The sequence below is a fragment of the Bacidia gigantensis genome (genome assembly GCF_019456465.1).
Source record: "Bacidia gigantensis strain McMullin 20006 chromosome Unknown contig_132, whole genome shotgun sequence".
NCBI lineage: Eukaryota > Fungi > Ascomycota > Lecanoromycetes > Lecanorales > Ramalinaceae > Bacidia > Bacidia gigantensis.
This window is the reverse complement of record NW_025408592.1, coordinates 361,572-382,138: the sequence shown is the minus strand read 5'-3', so window position 1 is coordinate 382,138 and position 20,567 is coordinate 361,572. Positions and strand designations below refer to the sequence as shown.

General features: G+C 49.6%; 6 protein-coding genes across 6 annotated transcripts; 4 read left to right on the top strand and 2 right to left on the bottom strand.

Annotated features, from left to right (window-relative positions):
* Positions 1-2,230: 2,230 nt before the first annotated feature.
* Positions 2,231-3,293, top strand: KY384_001386 (uncharacterized protein; the record flags this gene model as incomplete). The annotated part of the gene is made up of 2 exons (XM_044809916.1): positions 2,231-2,374; positions 2,427-3,293. 2 exons carry the CDS (start codon positions 2,231-2,233, stop codon positions 3,291-3,293), a joined length of 1,011 nt encoding a protein of 336 aa, XP_044672928.1.
* Positions 3,294-6,923: 3,630 nt separating this feature from the next.
* KY384_001385 (uncharacterized protein) lies at positions 6,924-8,471 on the bottom strand (the record flags this gene model as incomplete). Its single annotated transcript, XM_044809915.1, has 1 exon — positions 6,924-8,471. One exon carries the CDS (start codon positions 8,469-8,471, stop codon positions 6,924-6,926), a length of 1,548 nt encoding a protein of 515 aa, XP_044672927.1.
* Positions 8,472-9,694: 1,223 nt separating this feature from the next.
* Positions 9,695-10,889, top strand: KY384_001384 (uncharacterized protein; the record flags this gene model as incomplete). The annotated part of the gene is made up of 2 exons (XM_044809914.1): positions 9,695-10,034; positions 10,084-10,889. The coding sequence occupies 2 exons, from the start codon at positions 9,695-9,697 to the stop codon at positions 10,887-10,889; spliced, it is 1,146 nt and encodes a 381-aa protein (XP_044672926.1).
* Positions 10,890-13,661: 2,772 nt separating this feature from the next.
* On the top strand, positions 13,662-14,651 carry KY384_001383 (uncharacterized protein; the record flags this gene model as incomplete). Its single annotated transcript, XM_044809913.1, has 1 exon — positions 13,662-14,651. One exon carries the CDS (start codon positions 13,662-13,664, stop codon positions 14,649-14,651), a length of 990 nt encoding a protein of 329 aa, XP_044672925.1.
* Positions 14,652-15,172: 521 nt separating this feature from the next.
* Positions 15,173-17,178, bottom strand: KY384_001382 (uncharacterized protein; the record flags this gene model as incomplete). Its single annotated transcript, XM_044809912.1, has 2 exons — positions 15,173-15,189; positions 15,402-17,178. 2 exons carry the CDS (start codon positions 17,176-17,178, stop codon positions 15,173-15,175), a joined length of 1,794 nt encoding a protein of 597 aa, XP_044672924.1.
* A 1,418-nt stretch (positions 17,179-18,596) lies between these two features.
* Positions 18,597-19,925, top strand: KY384_001381 (uncharacterized protein; the record flags this gene model as incomplete). Its single annotated transcript, XM_044809911.1, has 1 exon — positions 18,597-19,925. The coding sequence occupies one exon, from the start codon at positions 18,597-18,599 to the stop codon at positions 19,923-19,925; it is 1,329 nt and encodes a 442-aa protein (XP_044672923.1).
* Positions 19,926-20,567: the final 642 nt, after the last annotated feature.

The window sequence follows — 20,567 nt, the reverse complement described above, 5'->3', positions numbered from 1 at the left end:
AGAATCACATGAACTACGCATGGGGGAGCTGCAGAGCTATCGACAGAGCCAGTCAAATCACAGCCAGCAGACTCGAGCTCTACCTCCCCATTCGGGCAGATGTTCGCTAGACAGTGTTCAACCCCGCATGACGAGACCTTCGGAGTGAGGGGCGAGAAGATCGAATAGTGGAACGAGTTGGCGAGTAGCTTGTCGATCTTGGACCATTAAGGGCCGGCGCGCAGAAAATGGGACGAGTGGACACCACAGCATACTGTTTTGGGAAGGAGATAACCCAATAGCTACCCAAATGCAGAGCCGTAGGAACCGGACCGGCTGTTCCTCCTTCCCCAATCCTTCTTGGGCTTCTGGATCGTTCTGCAGGAAGGAAAAACAGAAAAGTTTAGGTACGCGGCCAGATCTGACAGACCGTGGTGTGATGGGGTCTTTCTAGGGCCGCAGATGGGCTCTGCACCGCTTGATTGCCCGCAGATTGCGACCTGCAACTTGGGGCCGGAACCGAACGAATGCGGCTCACCGGATTTATGGTTTGGGGATAGCCATAAGCCATGAGCTTTGGCTTAATGTCAAGGAAATAGGCGTACAAAGGCTACAAGGGGAGGGTTGGACCTGGAGCCCCTTCTACTGGTGCTCTGGCTGTTGTGGTCTTCAACGATGATGGGTATTCCGGTCAGGTTCTATGGAGGTACGGGTATCTTCACACCTCCATTTCAGAAGTACCTCCTCGAACCCCAAGGCTGACAATATAGGGGTGGGTCTACGGTTGGCTGCTCCTCTGTGCGTCTACGCGTGCCATTGTGACAGATATATAACAAGCCGTGTCGCTCACTTGTTTCGAATTAGGCGGCGCGTGTACCACAAGGCTCCCAAGTCTCCGACGACTCCTTTGACTCCTTGGCCTCCTTGTGAGCGTGCCTCATGTTCAGGACTGAAACCTAGCTCACGTCCTGGCACCGGCAATTGGGTCTCAGTTGATTACGAGAGGCGGCCGCTTGACTTCTGCTGCCGCGTATCGAATCGTTTCAATTGCTCCCGGCTAGTTTCACTCGCGAGTGGCCCGCGCATTTGTGACCGCTTACAAGGGTCGGGAAAACATGTTTATGGAATCTGAACTCTACTGAAACAACGCCTGGTGGCAGCACGATGCTCTGCTGCTGCTGCCGTCCTTCTCCATCGCGTGCAGAAGAATGTCGAGCAGCAATTCGAAAGATCCATGATAACTCGCAAGATAGGGATGCATTAGCTTCATGAGCAGAGGGAAAGCCACTAGCCTCATACCGTTGCGGCGTGGTCTCGAGGACGCGTAGGACTGACGAGGAGGAGGAACGAAGCTTCAGGGCCTTTTATGCTTCAGGCTTCTCAGACCTCGGACTACAGACTTCATACTTCAGACCTCAGACTCCAGACAGTCGGAACTACTGAATACTGGGCTGCCTAGCATGTTTCGCCCGTGCGGGCCAATCGCAACTAAAGTCTCTTGTCCCTTAGCGCGGCTGCTAAGAATGATCCAGGGCGTTTTTTAACGGTCTTCACCCTGCCGCAACAGGGTTTGAAAGCTCGTGGGCTTGGGGAACAAAAGGCTGCTGCTTCTGCACTTGATCCTCACCATCATTGCGGCGTCTGACATGTCCTCGGTCTTTGCGGTCCTTTCCAAGCTATCTGCAAGTCACTAGTCGTATCAAGCACAACTGTGCCTCTCAATCTTCACTACACCATGACGTCCTAACCAGCCCGGGTACTCGTTGCGCCTTCACTCTCACCAGGAAGCGGTCGTTCCAGTCTGGAAACGTAAAGCGTCTGTCAGAGTCGACGATTTGAAACCGCCCCGAGTCGTTTTATCCTTGAGTATACATAGAGGTCTGGAACCCTGCTCAACATTATATTCACCTTTTTACGGCCAGCATTGAGCATTCATCGCCTCAAGCAATCCTGTACCCATAATATTCGATTTTTACGAGTCCCACCGGATGGGTCAATCGAACCGTATTTTCAATACCTGACCCTTTCTAATTCAATCTGCCACCTGAGAAGCCCCAGCGTTTGTGGCGATTATTCCAACACTTCTCCCAACATACCTTGGTGTTTAGCGACCATTTTCGGCTAGCCTTGGCAGATTCACACCTCTCAAGCTTTCTTTCACCATTAAAGCTCAGCCTCTTTCAATCATCTGTATATTCCATTGTCCACCACCCAAGCAGTCTCGGCTCTATCAACTTCTCTCCATCTCAACATGTCTTACGCCCCAACACAAAGGCCTGTAACTGCACGGGCTTCTACATCTTCAGATATGTCCAACCTCCATGTTCCCCCACAGTTGCACCGACATCGGAAGACTGTTTCTACTGGTGGAGGCCGAGCTTGGTCAGAAGCAGAGGTAATATGCTTTTTCCAATCCATCACCCAATCTGTGACTGACAATCTCAAAGGAAGCATACCTAATCGAAACGCGAGAGCGGAAGATGCCCTACAAGCATATTGCTGCTCAGCTCAAGAAGACTGAGCTAGCTTGCCGATTGCATTATCACCAGCTTTCCTTTGGTAACAAAAGCCGAAGGACAGCCTACTCCGCCTCAGTGCACTCTATGGATCGATCGTCTATGACACCACCGACTATGAGACAACCTACTCCCCAAAGGCCGTTACCATCATTCTCTCCACCAGCAAGCCCCGAGAACCGAGACTACACTCTGCATAACCCAATTGACAACAGCCTTCATAAGCCCATTCTTCCAAAGCCGATAGTTTCTCCAGAACGCGCAGGTCAAGACAGTCGAGCTCTCCGCCTAGTCACTGACGACATCAAAGACCGGCACTATGTGGATATTCCCCGCCTTGACAAAGTCTACGACAGCCACCGACTCCATTTTTGGTCTCGCATTGCCAGCGAATACGGTGGAAATCTCTCACCAGCAACCCTTGAAGAGGCCTGGCGCCGCGCTCATGGCATCTCTGGATCAAACTTCCCCCCAACTCCTCGAGGAAGTCCGCAAAGCTCGCAAGCTCAGCCGTCCATCTTGACTACGCCGTTCAGCGCTGTGACAGACCCAGGCAACGGCTTCAGGGCGGTCAATCAGCGTCGCGAGAGCTCGCAGCCACCGCCACGATCCAGCTATCCGCCTCCTTCTGCAGTGTCAAAGCAGAGTTCCTTTGCAATCTCCAGCCTTCTGACAGACAACAAAGAAGTCAGAAGCCCAAGTCGAGAGAGAAAGCTCGAGGAATTGCAGCCTGTAGAGCCGAACGTCCATTCAGCATCAAGCGCGAGTCCCCTGACCGAAATTCCTGCTACTGCGTGAACCTGGCAAAGCGTGGGCGTTGGAGGCGTTTCCCTCAAATTTCAACTACAGTTGCGCGAGAACGGGAATCTAGAGCTGGCTACTCTGGCAGAACGATATACGATTTCATTCACTTGTGACGAACGCGATGAGCGACATTTGGAATTTTGGTTTTATGGTACATGATAAAGGTCTACGAGTTCTACTGTCCTCACAAAGACATAGTGTTTAATATTTTGAGAATCTATGCGATAGCCGAAGGAAGCTGCAAACGCTGTTTTTGAGTGATGCACGTACTGAACGAATAAAGGGGAGTGGATATTTTGATAGGGCTGTCCTTATAGATACCCAATGAGAAGCTGTCTACCAATACTCAAGTCCTCCTTCACACAATCTTCGCAATTCTCATTAATTCTCTCGAGCAGTGTCTCCTGAACACCGTGTCCCTCCCCTTCCCAGCCCCCTCAAGATTTCGCCCCCATCAGCCCTCCTCACCAAAAATTCTCGCAAACTGCATCTACATTAGCTAGGTAGACAAACGCCCCTCCCTCTCCGCCAAACACTCCCCACCAAAACAAAAAATTCCCACCCTGGGTAATCGACCCGAGCAGGCCAAGAAACCGGTGTGCGGCACAGTCCTCATTTCCCAGCGACGGTGCCCTCGCTAGCTTCCCTCGTCCCTCCCAGAGGTTTTCTTAGTGCGGTCCTTGCGAGGTCGCCAAGGGGTTCGGTGGATGGATGAACATCGTGCTGACTGGCGCTGCGGGAGCTAAAATCTTGCGTTATTCCTTCGTTCGTTCGTGCACAGGGGAGGGGAAGGGGCGAACGAGCTACGGCATGCTTTACTTGAGTCGATTGGGTAAGATAAGCTACGGTGGTGTCCATGGATGGGTGATGGTGCTGGGGGGGCTGGGCTGGGCCAGCTGTAGGCCTAATCAACCTGCAGGATATGCAATGCAGGAACGTGGTGTGGGCAGTGAAATGTGAATAAGGGGTGGTGCGTGCGTGCGTGGCCTGGGCCTGGAGACCCCATAGGCGGTGGGTGGCTAGTGGGTTTGAGGCTCCCTGGCTTTCTTTTAGGGCGGGGCCTTACTAGGTGAAAAAGTCTGTTGTATGGTGGGTTTCTGGTGAGTTTGAGGTCGAGGTGAAGGTGGCGTGGTTGGTGAGGTGAGATGAGATGAGCTTTGGGCTGGCTGGGGCTTTCCGTAGAGTTTTCGTAGACGCCGGATATCTTGCGTGCTTGCGAGCTTGGGGCAATTGTGATTGACATGGGCTTGTGGAATGCCTGAAGATCGTGACGAGCAGATTGACGTCAACTAGGTATTGAATAGGTTCACCTGTTCGATTTAGCGTACGAATTCTGTGATATGGACATGTTTCATGTTGCGCAGGGCAAGAGCCTGTTTTTGCGAATCGTAGATTGTGATAGGGCAAATCTGGATGGCCTATACAGAGGCCACATATTTTAGACCGTCACGCAATCGAAGAAAGAATTTTTGTATCTTGCGAGACTGGCGCGAGAGGCGCTCCAGGATGCCACTTTCTCAAGTATTCCCCAACTGTTGGCACTGGCAGTCAGGCCAAGTGTTCAAAGCGATATGTGTGAGCCTGAGATTGTGAAACCACAGACAGGATGTTGTGTACGTCCCATGTTCTTGGTAAGTTAGGAGAGCTGTTAGCATGGGAAACAGCGCAGGTCAGGCAGTTTTCGTGATCATCGACGCGGGGGTGGGGGGAGCATGTAGGGATGATCGTGCAGGAAACCCCCTTGACTGTGTAGATCTTTCTTCCCTCTGCTGCGACGTGCCCTCGTCAATTGGCCCTATCCTCCGAAACCCTCTTCCCTAGAGGGCTTTAAGGGTATGGCAAAGTTGAATATTTCTTTCAAGACACATCAGACAACGCTGCGTATCGCAATAATACTAGAGCCAGGTATGGCTTGCGTAGCTCAAGTGCGCAGGCCGCTAAATTTCCGCTCCAGATGACTCTGCTGTTCTCGTAGACGTGTCAGTAAGCGCTGGCAAACCTGCTAATCATAGTGCGTATCATGTAGGATATTGATGAAGGCGCAGTTTTGAGGTGCCTGCGAGTATTCCATGAGCACCCAGCAGCTGCTGGAGCCCTTAGTCTAAAAGACGATATATCGCTCACGAGACCAGTGGGCGGTGACCTAACCCACAATCACCATCAGCTTGTTCCATAGCTTGCTTGTTATCGAGCTAGAATGTCTTTCCGGTTTTTCTTTGTGATTCAACGTATTCGTCTCGCCTTGCATGCGTAATCATTGTCGTAAGCCTGACTTCTCGTTCTCCGAGTCGCAGGAGTATATAGGCGAGCCTGGCAGTCCTGAGCTCGGCCTCCACGTCATCCAAAGAGAGAGCCTTCGCATTCCACCAATAAAGCTGCATCTTTTGTTCTTAGCATTGGTTCCACTCTTATCACTAGGTCATGAGGAAGCCATGATGAACTTTCTGCTCAGCGCGGACTGCTCTTATCGGCACTCAGCTTTCTGTCATTGGAAATGCCTGCGTCTTTTCAAGTTGGAAAGCAACGTACTCGTGATGAAAACCCTGGCCAACACTCAGAGGGCATGGTGTGAACTGGGAATATAGTGCTCGTAGTGATTGGAAGACGCAAGTGTCAGGACAGCTACAGCGATGGAGAAAAGGCAGATATTACTAGGGAGATATCTTTGGAAAGGGGCAAACATGGAGGATGTAGCTTTCTGTAGAGACTGGCGTTTTCAGCTCATCATGATCATTGATAGAAGGATGTATCTCAGACAATCCACGTGATTTTTCCAAGTTAAAAAAAAAAAAATTCCACATTATGCTGTGGTGCTAAACGGGGACTTCGTAAGCCGAGAGATCGCATGAATTGAGATACTTGCTCCTGCACTTCTTACCTACGGGTTTCTTGCTTATCGCAGACACACGTTTCAAGTTTTGTGCAAGGAGCCTAAGAGGCGTTCTAAGTGCGTTTCTAGGATTTCCGTACGTATCGTCTCCACCTTGAAAAACGGGAACAGACCCTCCACACTTGTCTCGGCCACAGTCTTTCGCACGTCTCATGACCATGATACCTGCTCTATTGGATTGTCGCTGCCGTCAAGGATGTCATGCGATGAGTTAGCCCCCACGGTTTATATGCCACAAGCCTTCGCTGGAGCGGAAGTCGCAACGTCGCACCATTGTTTTCAACCCGAGAACGCCTTATCGCAAGCAGAAATGGGAGCAGACAATCCATTAAAACAGCTAGCGGTATTGATATGCGCTTCTGGTTGATGGTCTAATGCGGATTTCACATATTGGCCTGATGGGGAGTAGGGGTCGGTAAGTGCATAGCAGCGGTAATATCATGTTGATCTCCGTTTCAGAAGCTTAGTGGTGACAGCAATGTGTCAAAGATGATTGAATAGCCTGAGGAAAGCCGAGGCTGGGGTCTGTTTGTGTTTTGCTTGCTGCCGGCTTGAGTCGGAAGTTGAGAGGCCCAAATTGATGAATGTCGATCCTCGAGATGTAGCAAAGATCACGAGTGTGAAGTTGAATCACAGTCTCCAAAGTTGACTAGATCAAAGTGAGCCACAGTATTCAAAGTTGGCTTGATCAAAGTGTTGATACGTTGCACCAGCCAGTACTGTGCCCATGTGGTTTACTTCTCGGCCAATGCAGCTGGCACAGGCACCATAACGTTGTCACGTACGAGTTTGAGCCACACTCTTGCCCTCCAAAGCGAGGGTAAAAGGCTATTTGGAAGCTCCGAATCGCGATCTTTCGACTCTTCATTGAGAATTTGGATGCATCTTTGAACCGCGTCCACGTGCAATTCCGATCTTGTGGGAAGAAAGAATCGTGACTGGACTTTCACCTCTGACGTCTCACCAAGCAGGACTGCGTGTATTGCATTCTCACTGGAGTATGCGATGCAGAGAGGTCCAGCTGGGCATGTTGCGCATGCATAGTGCACATTCAGCTTCGAAGCACCAATGGCATAGTCAGAAGGGGTGACACCACCCAGGGCTTTCTTGGCGGTACGAACACTCCAGCGGGAATAATTCTTCATGATTTCATTGACATCCATACCATCGACCACCTGCAAACTTGGAAGGACATGTCTGTCAGATGAAGTTTGTCTTGCCAGTGCATCCTGTAATGCTAGAGACTGACAGGCAGTAGCGAATTCTCCGGGCGTGATCTGTGTTGTGGCCTTGAATACGCGTTGGAAATGAAATGGACTCAAACAAGCTGCCTTTGCAAGGTCCTCCAATTTGAGCGGCTTTCCGCGACAATCGTTTGCCTCGAACGCATCGGTAACGATCATCTGCAGGGCCTTGACTACGCCGTTGACGCCCTTATCGGCGACCGCCAAGCTTTCTGGTACACACCTCTTGCATGGTCGGTACCCAGCTTTTTTAGCATCCTCGATAGCATTGGGAAAAGAAAAAAAAGTTATGTGTTTGCGAGAAGCTCGTCTGGATGCGCAGGATGGACGACAAAAGATTTTGGTTGTCTGTACGCCGTAGAGAAAGTGACGGTCTGCGGCGCGGGAGCGGGACAATGTTGCTTGCCAACGTTCGTCGTCAGTCATAAATGATGTCGAAGTCCCTAATGAAGGCCCCGAAGCAGGCACAACTGAAGCAAGATCGTCTGCACTCGGTACGAGAGTTGTTGCATCACTTGCTGCATCATCATTCATGTTGCAGCTGGTAGTAGCGTCGAATGCCAAAGCATTTCCCCAACACAAACCCAAAGAGCCGGAGACCTCATGATCAGTAGGGCTCCATCCGAAATCGAAAGGGGTGTTCCAGAAAGACGTGAGGTCGCCTTGCGGCAATTGAGCGTAGTTCTCTTCTAGAAAGGAAGGATCCGCTGGAAAATTCTCACTTGCCGATGGCAGACTTACAAGCTCCATGTCAACAGGAGCAATGCCACTGATATTACCAAACGAACTAGCTTCAGCAGCGTCGACTGGAAACCAATTCTGTGACGAAAGTATGTCGTGATGGGTTGAAGAATCTGCCAAGACCTGGGATGACTGTTCGAGATCAAGGGAGGACCACTGGCCTAGCTCATTTTCCCGAACGACCTCGGAGCTTTGACCTGAGTCATACTCAGAAGCAGCAGCATATTGGAAGTCATGTTGCTTTGTCTCCTCTGTGATTTGCTGTGAAGAATCTGGGGTCCAACCTTGCTGATACATGGTCGAGTTGCTCAACTTAAATGTCTGTCAGAGATTTCCAGATTGCCGCCAATATTGTGCTATCTGAAGTCGGAAGATCAATGGCCGAATGTGTATATAGAGAGAGCCTCAATCCTCCAGGCTTCATCTTTACTCAAACTGCATTTGTCAGAGCTGAGCTTTGGAAGCAAGGCCTTGTCAGACTAGCAGCTAGCCTAGACCGACGGGTAGAATCATGAATCGAAGCCTGTGGAACATCGTCATTGCTGCCTTGCGCTTGAGGTGAATATCCCATTGAAATTGAGAGACATGCCCGCTTACCATCGGACAACCCAATGGCGGTGTGACAGGAGAAGTCTTCTTAGTCATATTCAGGGGAAACCCTCCTCGCCGTAATCGGCATGACAAAGGAGGTGAAAGTACTCTATGACTCTTTAATATGTCGCCGGAAGTAGGTATGTACAATGAAGAGAATGGGATTTGATGTCATGTGGGTGTTCAACGGCTTCATGTCACGCATATCCGTCCGTATGCTGGTTGAATGGCCTAGAATCGGCGGAATAGGAGGTGGAATTGGTTCCGCTTCGCACGGGTTGGGGAATACGAGAGTGAAACAAGGCTGAATAGCCACTAGAACTAGCCATTCTTTTCCTGCAATCCTCTCTCCTCTGTGGCGACGACGAGCATAATCTATACTAACCTAGGTGTCGAGTCCGCAGCGTGTGTGGCCGTGTCCTTTTTGTTCTTGCACATTCGTTGATCCCTTGACAACCTTTTCTTTCAGCACGCTCGCTTTCATTTCGATCGGCAGGCGCAACCGCTCAAGCCCCTGGACCTGGTTCTGCATCAGCCCGCACGCATCGACAAGCCCCTTGACCTCATCGTGCATTGCTCGAGAACACATACTATATTGTCGAGAACATATTAAGAACATAATTTAAGACGTTGGGAATGGGCCGCGCATTGGTAACGGCCGCAGCGGCCATTCTCTGTGCCTCCGCAGTGCTCGCTCAGACTGGCACTGGCACCAAATGTGGAGCTGGAAGTAGTTGTCCGGAAAGCTTGCCATGCTGTTCTCGTACTTCTCTCGAGTCCTTTGCGCATGAGAACCGAAGACTGACTGTCTTCTAGAGTATGGCGAGTGCGGTGTGGGAGCATACTGCCTGGGCGGCTGCGACCCGAGATCCTCACACTCCCTCAACTCCTGCGTCCCTGCGCCAGTATGCAAATCACAAAAATATCAGATGACCTCACTGGATAATATACAAGCAAATACGAAATACTTGGGAGACCCGTCGAAGGCAGACTGGGTATCTAGTGGCACACCGTTGCAATCGCCAGATAAAGACTCTGTCATCCTTACCCTTTCTGAGGATGGTGAAAGCTCTTCAGGCACATTACTCGCCAGTACTACATATGTATGGTACGGAAAGATCACAGCGCAGCTAAAGACCAGCCGAGGGCAAGGCGTTGTATCAGCTTTCATTCTGCTGGGCGACAACAAGGACGAAATTGATTTTGAATTCGTTGGTACGGATCTTCAGACTGCTCAATCGAATTTTTACTTCCAGGGCATCACGGATTGTGAGCACAACTCCCTTAAGAAGCTGTATAAAACTCTGACAAATCTCAGACATGAATTCTAAAAATCTCTCGGTCAGCGGAGACGACACATTCTCCGATTACCATACGTACGAAATCGATTGGAAGCCTGATCAGATCACCTGGGCAGTAGATGGTACTACACAACGAACTCTCAAGAAGTCTGACACCATGAACAAAACCGACAACCAATACCACTACCCACAAACACCCTCCCGTGTGCAACTCTCGCTCTGGCCCGCTGGTTCGTCAAAGAATGGAAAGGGCACAGTCGACTGGTCTGGTGGCCTGATAAATTGGTCGCAGCAAGACCCGCAGCAGAACGGCTATTACTACGCTATGTTCAAGGAGGTTGATATCGAGTGCTACGATCCTCCAAGTGAGGCCAAGAAAAGCGGCGACAAGTCCTACGTTTGGACGAATACAAATGCCATGGAGAGCGATGTTTCTATCACCGATAACGATACCGTCTTGAAGTCTTTGCTGGGTTCGGGCGAAGATATGGACAAAGACTATCCCAATCCCTCGGGCACCAAATCTGGTTCTCCACAGCAAACAAGTGAAGTTGCTACTATTCCCGGTCTTACTGGTGCTGGACCTGGAACTGATGGATCACGAGGTGGAGATAGTGGATCAGGCGGCTCAGGCGGCGACAGCGGCGGAAGTCAGACTAGTGGTGGATCTGGCGCTACCTCTACCGGAATCGGCGGCTTCTCGCAAGGCGACAGTGGAAGTGGTAGCAGCGGCACTAAAAGTGATGCTGTCAAGGTGGAGCGCGTGGTTGCTGGGTCAATGTTCGCTGCGCTGATGGCTTTCATTGGAATGATGATATTATAAAAAAAGGGTAATGTCTAGTCTTGGTCTTTTTGCGCTCATATGCATTGGGAAGGTTGGGGGAGTCACTCATTTGGCATTCTTGGATGCAGTGATGACTGGTGAACTGTGATTTTTGGATCAAATCATGGGTTGCATCAGGGCGTTGATGGGTAACTGGGCGGTACCTCAGATTGACTACTAAATGTTCGCTGTCATGCCTGGACAATGTGATATCTCTATCTTCTAAAGAATGTCATATATCTGCAATCTACCCAATCTCTTCTAGCCCGCGGGCGTATAGGAGCACTGTGGCCTTCTTTTTATGAAGGACGCATTCCTACTGCCCTATATAGCAATTCGAGGAATGTGCGCTGGATGTCAAAGTCATCTTCGTCTGTGAGTGAAGCCTTTCCCTAACGTAGTCCTTCTCCACTTGCGTCTTTCTTTAAGAAGATGTATCGTCTTTCTACATCTTCTCGAGCATCATTCTGTCCAACGGCCCTAGCTGGCCCTGGGTGTAATGCATGGGACTCTGGAATTTTGATGCGTGCCACAGACTCGACGATGCTGCCTCGTTTGGCTTGCTTTTGAACATGTCGGCCATACCTGCTGGAGACTGGCACGGCTGATAGGAGCTTCTCTTCCAACATGATCTTTTGGCTGGTCGACTCAGCCTGCTTCAATTATAGAGGCACCACCTCAAAGCAGGCGAGACCAAAGTGCCACTGCCCTTGTTGACTGCTTCATTGCGCAATGCGCTGGCAGGAGGGTATTTATCTCGCAGGGGGTTGGCTTCCAATGTAAGTTTCTGGATGTGTACGCGAGGATAGGACCACACCGATGGAGAGAGCTCTGTGGAGAGCAGCGATGATCAGCGAGTGACTGGACGATACTCAAGATTCACATGACGATGGTAAGACGTGAGTTCTTACCACAAAATGATCAGGTTTAGGATATACAGCCCCTTAGGTCCATGATGTTACATGGTGGTAGGGACAATTGCGAGCACATTGCGAGGCACACCAAACAGATACATTTCTCCACTGCCATATTTTCCCTGTGCTAAAAGTCTCAGCTACTTGTCCGGCTACTACATGCTCTTGCTCCTCCAAGCCTTGCATGTTCTGCCGCAGCACAATAGGATAGTACACCCGGTGAGCGCCCAAGGATCACGAGGTTGCATAATCGCGGATACAGTGAATTTACATGACCTCGCCACCGCTTGGAGCCGGACTCGGCTGCCATATCATTGGCCCAAAGAAGACTAGGCACACGTTTCGCCGGTTAGCCTCAACACGCCGAATAAGGGTTGTACTTCTCCCTTCTACCATCTTCTTGCTTCATCATCTTCATTTTGCAGATGGCGGTTCTTCTGCTTTGGATGCATTTGCTCCTGTGAACTACATTGATATGCTTGTTTGCACTTTTTGCTAGCATATTCTTTGTCGAGAGGTGCTTTGCCATCATCGTGACAAATCGGACAAACAGAACAGATCAACCTTCAGCAACCGCTTACCCTATTACACTTGCTCTACCTGCAAATTTTGCTACTATTTGACGTGAGGGGGCTTTGCCATCATCGTGACAGACTGGACAAACAGAACAACCAGGAATTTAGCAACCACTTACCTTACTACACTTGCTCGACCTGCAGATTCCGCTGCTACTTAGGTCTTTCTGGGTAGAAGATTCAGGATACTCGACGATTTCACAGTAATTTGCATATCTGGCCTCACGATCATACCTTCCGTAACTTCCAATTTGACACACAGTTCAACACAAGCTTTCAGGTAATGTGAAATTCCTTGTTTACTTGACAAGGGTTTGACTAACGCAGCCATTACCCCCCCGGGCGTCCCCCCGCCCCACAAAAAAAATATAAAACCCCCGCCACCTTTTTTTGGGAAAAAAAAAAAAAAAAAAAAAAAAAAAAGTACAACCACCTAGCCATATTGTTGATGCTGTTACTAACACCAAGGTAGTCTTGTGTGACATCCAGAGCTTGCTTCTCGTACGAAGGACGTACAATCCACCGGGAATACCACACAGGATGTAAGTCTGACTACTCAGGATCATGAATGCCCTGATCACTGATATTCAAATAGCAGCAAAGAAGATTCAGCCATCCTACAGCGATTCTTGAAAGACTACTGCTGCCAGCACAAGAGACACTTTCTGTTCACCAGCATCATTACTCTTGTGACGAAAGCAGTTCTGATCCGCCAACTTCAATACAATAGCATCAGCAATTCGAACATCAGCAAGAGAAATCCACCCTTTCCATAGCGACGCTCAAAGGACTACTGCTGTCAGCATACGAGACACTTTTTCTTCACCAGCATCATTACTTGTGTGCCGGAAGCATTCTTGATCCGCCGACAGCAATACCATAGCGTCAGAGATCCAATACCAGCAAGGCAAATTCAGTTTTCCTCTAGCTACGCTCGTTTGACGACTGCTACCCGCGTATAAAGCGAATGCTCAACAGTATCGTTACCTCTGCAGAAAGTACTTCCAATCCAACAAACCTAACCAGAGCAAGTAAACTCAGCAGCACAGTAGTCACCCTGCAAGGATAATTGTGGCTAGTGTCCAAGGCAACATTTCTTTAGCATCACCATCAGCTGTGTGCCAAAAGAATTGAGGATCTGAGAAGTAAAACACGAAGTCCAGTTTGTGTAAACACAGATCAACATGTGCATCTACCATTTCTTCGCTTACCAGGCCTGTGGGCATCTTGTCAAGAACCTTCCCTTATCTATTCACTCACATTGTCTTCCGTTGGAACTAGCCATGAGGTACTATCACGATCAGCCTGCTTACCTTCCCACGGACAGCCAATTGAAAATTACCTATGGAATTGCAGTGACTGAGCAGATAACCTGTCCTAAAGCCTGCATACCAGTATGGCCCGATCGTGAGGCTGCGGACGACGGGGGCGTCGCTGATAAACTCTACAACGCTTGGGCAGAGAAGACGATCAATGAGATGATCTTCCATCAGAATGCAGCACGTGAAACCGGCCAGACATACTCGGCTGTTGCCCAAACAAAGCTCGAATTTGACTCAAAGAAGCGTCGGACGCATGCGAAAGGGCTCTACAATGTCATGCCTGGCTTTCAACCTCAGACCAAGCGTGGATCAGACGCCGTTGACTTCACCAATGCACCCTATCCCGACAACCAACTCGCTCATTTGGTACATTTTCCGCAATTCCAGGCAAACGGTCAGCAACCTCGATGGAACGTCATCATCCACCCCATCCCCTGGGGATGTGGTCGTCACAATGAGGCAAAGTGCATGCTAGGCCACACCGGCGTCAACGCCCCCCAATGCCCCTACCTGCTCGCTAAACGTCTTCCCCGCGACCTGGAGGATGATAGAGCGTCTCAATTACTCCGCGATTTCTCGCCAATTGCCCGCGGCGGAGCAGTCAACATCCCGCAACAGGGATACGAGATGCAATGCACTCGTACAGCAGTCGCTAAGCAGGACCGTGCTGGAAATTTGGGGCTACTCAAGCTGTCGGTGCCCTACCTCAATGATGTTTTTAGTGAACATGTCTTCCCGCCAAACCCTGTGCCTAGACAGATCTGGAGCGGAAGTGGCACGGCCACGGTGGAGGCTTTCTTGCCGTGGACCTATCACTCGAACCACGACCCTCTGGCGCCCCCTCCCCCACCCCCACCCCCTATGATGGCACCCGTTTATGGGCCGATGCCGGGGGCCTTCCAGCCCATTGGGGTGTGGTATGGGCCGGGGGTAGCCCCTCCCATGTGGTAGGAGGGAGGATAGGAGGCGGAGCGGAGGTGAGGGGGGGTGGGGAGGAGGTTTTATGAAGCTACGGCTTCACTTCTAAGAGCCAGAGAAGTGAACAAGGCAAGGAAAGGGGGTTTTTGCGCCTTATAGAGGCTAGTTTGCGTGGTATGCATTTGTCTTTTTTTTTCCTTTGTAGTTTTTTAAAACGGATAGAGGGTTACTCAATATACGTGCATTTGTTTTTATATTTCCTAATTGGGTATGCACAGCGGATCTTCCTAGCTTTCAAGGCTGCAGCTAATTGTTTTATTGTACAAATTACCTCTTGCAGCTTGAAGAGCTTGTAATAAAGGTTCTTTCCATTCTACCAATTGCTATTTGTAGCTTTTGCAGCTTTGAAAAGCTTGATTTCAAACTCCTTTAAGCTTGATAAATAGTATCTGCATCCGCTTTGGGCAGAGTCTCTAATTATTTAAGAATATAGCCAATTATGCCATAGGCGGATTCGCCTTCAGCAGCTTAGAAGAGCATTGATAGTAAGCTCCTTACGTCTTGCCAATTGCTATTTGCGTTAGCTTCAACTAGATCTTTAGATACTTAAGACTGCAAATTTAATGTAGACCTCCAGAGAAACCTCATTGAAAGACGATTTATAGCATCAGATTTATCTTTACTAATACACCTAGCAAAATCGGTTTGTCTTTGACCTCCTGCAAACCGCTGACGCCATTCATAAAGCCATAAGTCAGTGAGCCTCCCCACAAGAACACGCACCCCTCTTCCTCCGCTTCTTGAATTCCCCATGATAATGATCCAGACCCTCATTACTATCCTCATCACTAACTAACGCTCCCTTCCAACTCTCTTCCTTGGGCGCCTTCGCCTGCAACTCCTCGGTAATCTTCCCCAAATCTAGATCCAGATAGCTAGCCATGAACTCCCCAATCTCCGTATTCTCATGATTTCCAATCAAGGGTTTCGCAGCATCAGGGCTGCTGGCGTAGATATTCACGTCCACGGCGGAGTGTCCGTGAGAGCTCCATCCGATTTGTGCACGGCGACTTATCATGTCGGCTAGAAGGTATCCAGTCTGTTGCTTTGGGTCGGGGTGTACACTATCCCATATCTCATCGATCTCTCCGTCCGTGACGTCTTTGACTCCAAGGCCGGCCTCGACGATTTGCGAGCGGATGAAGGTCTTCATGGCACTCTCGGAGCTGCCCATCGGTGAGCCCATATGCCCCTTCAGCTCATGAGCTAGGAAGGAAGCGCTGTGGGTGCCGTTTACAAGCATGTCTGGGTACCAAGCGTATTGCGGGTACTTGTCTTCTGAGAGCTGACGGGCGGCAGCTAAGCCGCCGGTTTCATGGTCAGAGGTGCTGACTATGACGCCCTCAGTGGCATCTTTGTCGAGGAAGTCCAGAGCGGTCGAAAAGGCTTTGTCGTATTCAAGGACCTCGTGGACTTGGGCTAACGGATCGTTGGCGTGGCCGGCGTGGTCGATACGCGAGCCTTCGATCATGAGGAAGAAGCCCTTGTCGGAGTTCTGGGTGGCTTTTGAGAGGGCGGTGAGGGCCACTGAGGCCATTTCGGAGAGGGAAGGGTATTTGTCTGTTTGAAGCTTGCGGTCGATTTCGTAGGGAATGTCGGTAGAAGCGAAGAGGCCAAGGAGAGGTAGTTTGACGGCAGAGCCCTTGTCAAGGTTGTCGAAGTCGTTGCGATTGAAAATATACTCCCAGCCGCTATCTTTGGCTATCTGAATGACATCTGTATTGTCTTGACGGCAAGAATCTTGTGTGGAATTTGACATGAAGTGGCATCTGCCTCCGCCCAAAATGAGGTCAACTACTCGGCCCATTGGATGGCTGTGACCAATCTCTTGCTCTGCAATCTCGTCTTCTGACTCTCGTCTGTTTACATGCGCCGCAAAGCATGCTGGAGTGGCATCTGTGATTCTCGTTGTGACTACCAGGCCCGTCATGTAGCCTGCCTCCTTTGCAGCTTCCAATACTGTTCCGCAGGCTGAATGATCGGGTAGAACTGAGATAGCAGAGTTGTATGATTTCTTTCCGCACGAAAACGCAGTAGCACCAGCTGCAGAATCTGTGATGAGGGAATCTGTGCTACGAGTTCGGGATGAACCAATTAAATGCGAGTCCAGAACCAATTCATGGTCAAATGGAAAGTCTGAAGATGTCTGGAGGAAAGACCTGGTCATAGATAACGATGTAGGACCCATGCCATCAGAGACCATGAATATCATGTTCCGTTTGCCTTTCGGTTTCGCGCTATCTTTCCCTCCATCGTCCGAAGGTGCTGGCTGCGTTGTCTGTCCATGCTGGTATAGAACGCCAAGTATGATAACGAGCGCTGTGGCAATGACAGCCCATGCGAATAGACCAATCTCTCGCCACGCCTCCCGTCCTCGCTTCCTCGGCGGTGCCTCCTTGCCTGAGATATAGGCGTCTTCCTCTTCAAGATGTCGCTCAGAGGACTGTTCTGAAGACGGTCGTGAATCCCGAAGAAGAGGCTCTGCTTGATCTCGAGCCATCTTGAGTCCAGTGCCTTGATGAAAATACTTTACGGAGTTCTCCAGGAGACAAAAGCAGCGATGTCACTTCTCATGACCTTGTCAGCTGAAGTCACAAACTGGCGCCAACAATACGGTCTCGAATGCGGCCTCCAAGCCCCTGACTCACGGCCGGATCAATGATTTGCCGCACAGTAGCTCTACTCCACAAAGAGGCCTGAAGACACCACCTTTCTCTCTAGGGGAGGTTCTTATGGCTAAAGCAGCATTATATCATAGCCGAGCACACTAGATCCAAGTTAGACTTGTCCGAATCATGTTACGGCAGAGGGTTTCTATTTTCTCGGCCAGCCTATGTACTAAAGCTATCTAATTTCTTTGACCACAGTATGCAACACGAGGCTTGCACGTTCTCAAATCGGCTTGACAATAAGGCCCAACGATACCCTGGGCCTCAACTTAATGGGCCTGCTAACAAAATATCACATCGCTGTGATAATTGAGGACAAGTAACTCACTTGGCTAGTGCCCTCAGATGGGCTCGTTATAGTTGGATATGGTCTTCATTGCCTTCGCATAACGTCAATGAATGAACCTCACCTGAGCGACCTATCTCATGTGATTTCAGATTGTTCTTGTAGAGGACTTTTGCGTCGTTGGAATGAACACAGCACACCAAGGACCAACGCACACATGAAAGCCGGCCTCGGGATTTGACTTCATTGCGGATACGTTGCTAAGGATAGCAGTTTATGATCATTCACCAAATCGTCAATTCTAGAAATTCTTTATTAGGACCCGAGTCGCTACTATGAAAGAGGCTTCTGAGGAGTCCCAACTTCCGTCCTAAATGGTAGCACTGATCCAACTGAGCGTACAGCATTGATTTGCGGAACTAGATCTGCACTGACATGAGAAGATTGCACTCTGTTGAGGTGATTGCTGCGGCATTTTCACCGAAAGTCATAGTGACATTCGATGAAGTTGTAACGGACTTCTGCTTCATCTGAAAGGAAAAAGTATGATATGATTGCAGCCAATTGTGAAAGTTTGTCAATGAGGTGAGGTGCACGCATGCGATTTCGAGATCTCAGCTAGTCTGGATCAAATGATCTGTCGCTGAGTAGTAGCGCCTGAAAGATAGAAATGTGGGACGATACGGGCAAAAAGTTGGGGCAGAATAGATAGGAGAGAGATGAAGTCCTTAATTCAGCAGGTAGATTCATTCGTACTCGCATTTCAACGGACCAAGTAATCGTTTCCGAAGCTGCAACGTAGGAAATGTCATAAGCCTTGCTTGTTGCCTGGCTGTTTACTTTTTGACAATTGCCGGCGCTAATCCCTCGTTTGATCAGCCTCGCAACTTATGCGGTTCCGAATGAGTAATGACATCTTCCCTTCCCAACACACCATACGATGAAGGCTCGTGATAGTCGAGTATGCCTGGTACAAAACGTTCAGGACCATCTGGACGCCCCGAGACGCTCAGGGAAGCTAAGGCAAAGTATCGAAAGTCCTCAGGAAGGCCGAAGCTTTCTGCTCAAGAATTAGCATATATGGAGCGCGAGTCCATCTTGCAAGAACGTGCGGACAAGATCAAGAACAAGGAAACTAAGAGGAAGGAAGCAAAGAAAAAGCGTGAAGAAAAGTTGGAGAAAGATCGAGAGGCGGCGAGGAAATTAGGCAGGGCGTTGCCTAGAGAGGGCGGATTCAAAGTCGGTTCGAGCCAACTGGACCTCGCACGATTCCTACCAGCCGTGGTCAAAGAGATTCGCAAGATTCCTCAACTAGAGAGGTGTGATCAGGCCTTGGAAGAGGAGAAAAAGAACAGGGAAGGGGCCGGTGACTCGGTGAAAGAAGAACAGCGTCCGCAAGTGCGAACTTCGTTCAGTATGGCTCCTCCACCGCGACCTCCACTCAAATCTATATCATCAAATACAGTAAAGAAAATGGATGCTCCAATAAGTCAGTCGAAACGGCCTCACTCTTACAATGATTACTCGGAGTTCTTTGTGAGCAATACGCAGATCGAGCGTGAGCTATCCCCTCCAACAGCACCTCTACCATCTATCCCAAAGCCTTCCTCTTGGAACCGACCGTTCACTCCCAAGATGGCGCCCGCCTTTACCAAGGTCTCTTCAATGATGGAGGAGAGAGATGATGCAGCAGCCTTCCTCGCCCAGATTTCGACTCAGGATCTGAATTTCTGTCCGCTAACTCAAGTCGAGAAGCCACTGTTCGCGGAGATTACAGGCCCCCCTTCAAAGCTTCACCAGACTGCAAGTCTTCACACAGTTCCCTCACAAATTCTACCAACATTAAGCAACGCCAACTTGCTCCTCGACATCTCCACTCAAGATCTTGACTTTGGCGATCTAACGCAACCAGAGCCGACTCTCTCGCCACTGGGTCCTGTCGAAGAAGACGAAATGATCAAAACAGATATCTCAGTGTCTTTTGGCCTCGAAGATGACATTTCAGACGGCGACCTCGAAGCGCTCGCAGAAGAAGTTGAATTACAATCCTCCACCAGCTCCTTGGCGCATCAAACGCCTACGCACGCTCCGCTCAAGACCCCTGCAAGACCTCATTCCATGAACGCAGATACTCCGCTGAACAGACCAAAAGAAACACCGCTTAGTGAATTGAAACTCTCAAGGATGGACATTGCTATGATGGCTATGCAGGGAGCTTTTAGCGAAGCCGATGATGAGCCGTGGGATGATTCTATACCGACCGATGAGGATGCGGATGGAAGCTTCGGATGAAGAATCGCCGGTTCAGGCGAAATGACTTGATATTACAAAAATTTGATGAAAACGCATGCGATCAAATTTGCAACAACAATTTAGTGAGGCCTACAACTAGATTAAAGCAGCCCGAAGTATTGGATTCGATACAGAAAAAGGTCAAATGCGAGATCAGAGAACGCTCCCCAGGAAGCCAGTCTGCGCTCTAGCCAAGAATCTCATGCCTTTCACGGTCGGACGACTACATGAATCAAGCCTGGCGAATAACTTGAAGGGCAGCTTGAGAATGAAGAGCCGCAGTATATACACCTTGGACAGGAGATAGACGCATAAGGCGACTGGGTCAATTGTTTAATCTACAGCGAGCTTTTCAAAATGATTGCAAAACGATACAGGCCTACCCAATTGCGTCTAGGATGTTAGGCTAAGGACCCACGGGTCTCTGTTTGAATGATAGCCACTGGATTGATGGAAGCCTCAAGGACGAGGAGAGTAGGATCAGAATAGTCTTGAATGATTGATGATGATGAAATGAATATCATGGGTATCTTAAACGTTTTCAAAACTCAAATACTATGCAAACATATCCTCACTCTCCTTCCATGTATGGCTGATATGCACGCTCTTGCTGATATTCGCCTGTCACCCACCACATTCAGA